The sequence below is a fragment of the Sardina pilchardus genome, chromosome 15 (genome assembly GCF_963854185.1).
Source record: "Sardina pilchardus chromosome 15, fSarPil1.1, whole genome shotgun sequence".
Lineage (NCBI taxonomy): Eukaryota > Metazoa > Chordata > Actinopteri > Clupeiformes > Clupeidae > Sardina > Sardina pilchardus.
In genome coordinates this window covers 787103-792102 of record NC_085008.1, presented here as the reverse complement: position 1 = coordinate 792102, position 5000 = coordinate 787103, and the positions used below count along the sequence as shown (strand labels likewise).

The following is a 5000-nucleotide window of genomic DNA, read 5'->3' as shown; positions in this document are numbered from 1 at the left end:
AAGTGACCGTGTGTGTGTGTGTGTGTTGTTGCAGAGAGGATCAGACGAGCTTTTCTCCTGTGTCCCCAACGGCCCCTACATCATGACCACTGCAGCAGGTTTGTATGGTAATGACCCCCTTCTCTTCTCTCGTGTGCGCGTGCGTGCGTGCGTGCGTGCGTGCGTGCGTGCGTGCGTGCGTGCGTGCGTGCGTGCGTGCGTGTGTGGTCAGTTCTGCTCTCTGTGTGGTCACGTGACCCTTAACGTCTTCCCCTCCTCTCCGTAGCCAACGGCAACGACAGCAAGAAGTTCAAAGGTGACATCCGCAGCCCCGGCGTGCCCTCGAGGGTCATCCACGTGCGCAAGCTGCCCAGCGACATCAACGAGGCCGAGGTCATCTCTCTGGGCCTGCCCTTCGGCAAGGTCACCAACCTGCTCATGCTCAAGGCCAAGAACCAGGTACACACACACACACACACACACACACACACACACACGGTCATTTACAGTTCTACTTCTACTACAGTCTGAACATAAACACAGCAGTGTATGCCAGAATGTGTATAATCCTCTCATTGTTCGCGTGTGTGTGTGTGTGTAGGCCTTCATTGAGATGAACTCTGAGGAGGCGGCTCAGACGATGGTCAGCTACTACTCGTCCGTCACACCGGTCATCAGGAACCACCCCGTGTTCATGCAGTACTCCAACCACAAGGAGCTCAAGACCGACAACTCACCCAACCAAGTGGTACGACACACACACACACACACACACACACACACCCCTTGTTCATGCAGTACTCCAACCACAAGGAGCTCAAGACCGACAACTCGCCCAACCAAGTGGTACGACACACACACACACACACACACACACACACCCCGTGTTCATGCAGTACTCCAACCACAAGGAGCTCAAGACCGACAACTCACCCAACCAAGTGGTACGACACACACACACACACACACACACACACACACACACACACACACACACACACACACACACACACACCCCGTGTTCATGCAGTACTCCAACCACAAGGAGCTCAAGACCGACAACTCGCCCAACCAAGTGGTACGACACACACACACACACACACACACACACACACACACACACACCCCGTGTTCATGCAGTACTCCAACCACAAGGAGCTCAAGACCGACAACTCGCCCAACCAAGTGGTACGACACACACACACACACACACACACACACACACACACACACACACCCCGTGTTCATGCAGTACTCCAACCACAAGGAGCTCAAGACCGACAACTCGCCCAACCAAGTGGTACGACACACACACACACACACACACACACACACACACACACACACACCCGTGTTCATGCAGTACTCCAACCACAAGGAGCTCAAGACCGACAACTCGCCCAACCAAGTGGTACGACACACACACACACACACACACACACACACACACACACACACACCCCGTGTTCATGCAGTACTCCAACCACAAGGAGCTCAAGACCGACAACTCACCCAACCAAGTGGTACGACACACACACACACACACACACACACACCCCGTGTTCATGCAGTACTCCAACCACAAGGAGCTCAAGACCGACAACTCACCCAACCAAGTGGTACGACACACACACACACACACACACACACACACCCCGTGTTCATGCAGTACTCCAACCACAAGGAGCTCAAGACCGACAACTCACCCAACCAAGTGGTACGACACACACACACACACACACACACACACACACACACACACACACACACACACACACACACACACACCCCGTGTTCATGCAGTACTCCAACCACAAGGAGCTCAAGACCGACAACTCGCCCAACCAAGTGGTACGACACACACACACACACACACACACACACACACACACACACACACCCCGTGTTCATGCAGTACTCCAACCACAAGGAGCTCAAGACCGACAACTCACCCAACCAAGTGGTACGACACACACACACACACACACACACACACCCCGTGTTCATGCAGTACTCCAACCACAAGGAGCTCAAGACCGACAACTCACCCAACCAAGTGGTACGACACACACACACACACACACACACACACACCCCGTGTTCATGCAGTACTCCAACCACAAGGAGCTCAAGACCGACAACTCACCCAACCAAGTGGTACGACACACACACACACACACACACACACACACACACACACACACACACACACACACACACACACACACACACACACCCCGTGTTCATGCAGTACTCCAACCACAAGGAGCTCAAGACCGACAACTCACCCAACCAAGTGGTACGACACACACACACACACACACACACACACACACACACACACACACACACACACACACACACACACCCCGTGTTCATGCAGTACTCCAACCACAAGGAGCTCAAGACCGACAACTCACCCAACCAAGTGGTACGACACACACACACACACACACACACACACACACACACACACACCCCGTGTTCATGCAGTACTCCAACCACAAGGAGCTCAAGACCGACAACTCACCCAACCAAGTGGTACGACACACACACACACACACACACACACACACACACACACACCCCGTGTTCATGCAGTACTCCAACCACAAGGAGCTCAAGACCGACAACTCACCCAACCAAGTGGTACGACACACACACACACACACACGCACACACACACACACACACACACACACACACACACACACCCCGTGTTCATGCAGTACTCCAACCACAAGGAGCTCAAGACCGACAACTCCCCCAACCAAGTGGTACGACACACACACACACACACACACACACACACACCCCGTGTTCATGCAGTACTCCAACCACAAGGAGCTCAAGACCGACAACTCCCCCAACCAAGTGGTACGACACACACACACACACACACGCACACACACACACACACACACACACACACACACACCCCGTGTTCATGCAGTACTCCAACCACAAGGAGCTCAAGACCGACAACTCCCCCAACCAAGTGGTACGACACACACACACACACACACGCACACACACACACACACACACACACACACACACACACCCCGTGTTCATGCAGTACTCCAACCACAAGGAGCTCAAGACCGACAACTCACCCAACCAAGTGGTACGACACACACACACACACACACACACGCACACACACACACACACACACACACACCCGTGTTCATGCAGTACTCCAACCACAAGGAGCTCAAGACCGACAACTCCCCCAACCAAGTGGTACGACACACACACGCGCACACACACACACACACACACACACACACACACACACACACACACACACACACACACACACACACCCCGTGTTCATGCAGTACTCCAACCACAAGGAGCTCAAGACCGATAACCCACCCAACCAAGTGGTACGACACACACACACACACACACACACACACCCCGTGTTCATGCAGTACTCCAACCACAAGGAGCTCAAGACCGACAACTCCCCCAACCAAGTGGTACGACACACACACACACACACACACCCCGTGTTCATGCAGTACTCCAACCACAAGGAGTTCAAGACCGACAACTCACCCAACCAAGTGGTACGACACACACACACACACACACACACACACACACACACCCCGTGTTCATGCAGTACTCCAACCACAAGGAGCTCAAGACCGACAACTCACCCAACCAAGTGTTGCCACACACACACACACACACACACACACACACACACACACACACACACACACCATCACTCACAGACTCTCACTCACACACTCGCTTGCTCAGGGAATCTGAAAAATTGTTGCCTAAAAAGCTTTTGGAAAGACATTTTGAACGTTACTTTTGTCCGTGGAGAGTCTGATTATTATGGGCTGGTTTTGTGGTCCATGCCACGATCATACCCAGAAGTGTGTTTGTGTGTGTGCCAAGATCATACCCAGAAGTGTCTGTGTGTGTCGTGTGTGTGTGTGTGTGTGTGCCACGATCATACCCAGAAGAATGTTCGCATCTTCTGGAACTGGCGCTGGGGTGCCGAGCTCATGCTCCTAAACAGGTTCAGATGAACCCGGCTACACACACACACACACACACACACACACACACACACACACACACACACACACACACACACACACACACACACACACACACACACACACACACTCTCTCGCTCGCTCCTAATCAGGTTCAGATGGGCCTGGCTGCAGAGCACTCTGTTGTGGAGAATGTTTGGAAAGCCTCAGGAATCGTCCAAGTTGAGAAGGGAAAGAGTGTGTAAGAGGTTGTGTGTGTGTAAGAGTGTGTGAGCTACGCTTGCTCCTCCGTCGCCTGTCAGCCTTCTGGCCTGACTGGGGGGGTGGGTGGGGTTGGGGGGTGTGGGTGGGTGGGGTTGTATTTTATTGTGGGATTGGGCGGGGTTTACTGTACACTGTGGCCGTGGAGGTATTTGAGACACACACACACTCACACACACACACTCGTGATGTGAGCAGCAGGCGCCTCTGGTTTGCTTGTCCAGCATTTCCTGAAGGCTCTTGGTTCAGCTGACTCATTTGGAAATATTTAGCTTCAGCAGTTAAACATGTAACTGATGGCAATCCAGCAAATGCACCTAAGCTGCTTTAGAGTGTGTGTGTGTGTGTGTGTGTGTGTGTGTGTGTGTGTGTGTGTGTGTGTGTGTGTGTGTGTGTGTGTGTGTGTGTGTGTGTGTGTGTGTGTGTGTGTGTGTGTGTGTGTGTGTGTGTGTGTGTGTGTGTGTGTGTGTGTGTGTGTGTGTGTGTCTGTCCTCGTCCTCCCACTCGCTTGTGTGAAGTGGTTTAGTTGACTGTTTGCTCAGAGTCTGTGTATAATAACACATTTATTGGCCAGCACTTCTTGTGAGGAGTGAGTGTGTATGTGTTTACCCCATCCCACTCGTGTGTGTGTGTGTGTGTGTGTCCTCCTCCGTTCCTCCCTCTTTCTAAACAGTTTCTGGGGAGATGACCTGATGGTCATGCCCGGTGCATTCCACAGCTGCGTCCCCATCACAC

At 52.8% G+C, this 5000-nt stretch overlaps 1 protein-coding gene across 1 annotated transcript in view; it reads left to right on the top strand.

The window, feature by feature from the left end:
• The window catches only part of LOC134102806 (polypyrimidine tract-binding protein 1-like), a gene marked incomplete at its 3' end in the record, with an annotated part of 8915 nt that extends 8188 nt beyond the window's left edge, over nucleotides 1-727 (top strand). The window contains 3 exon segments of the mRNA XM_062557051.1: nucleotides 35-98; nucleotides 266-438; nucleotides 581-727. Coding sequence (XP_062413035.1) covers nucleotides 35-98; nucleotides 266-438; nucleotides 581-727 — 384 coding nt within the window.
• Nucleotides 728-5000: the final 4273 nt, after the last annotated feature.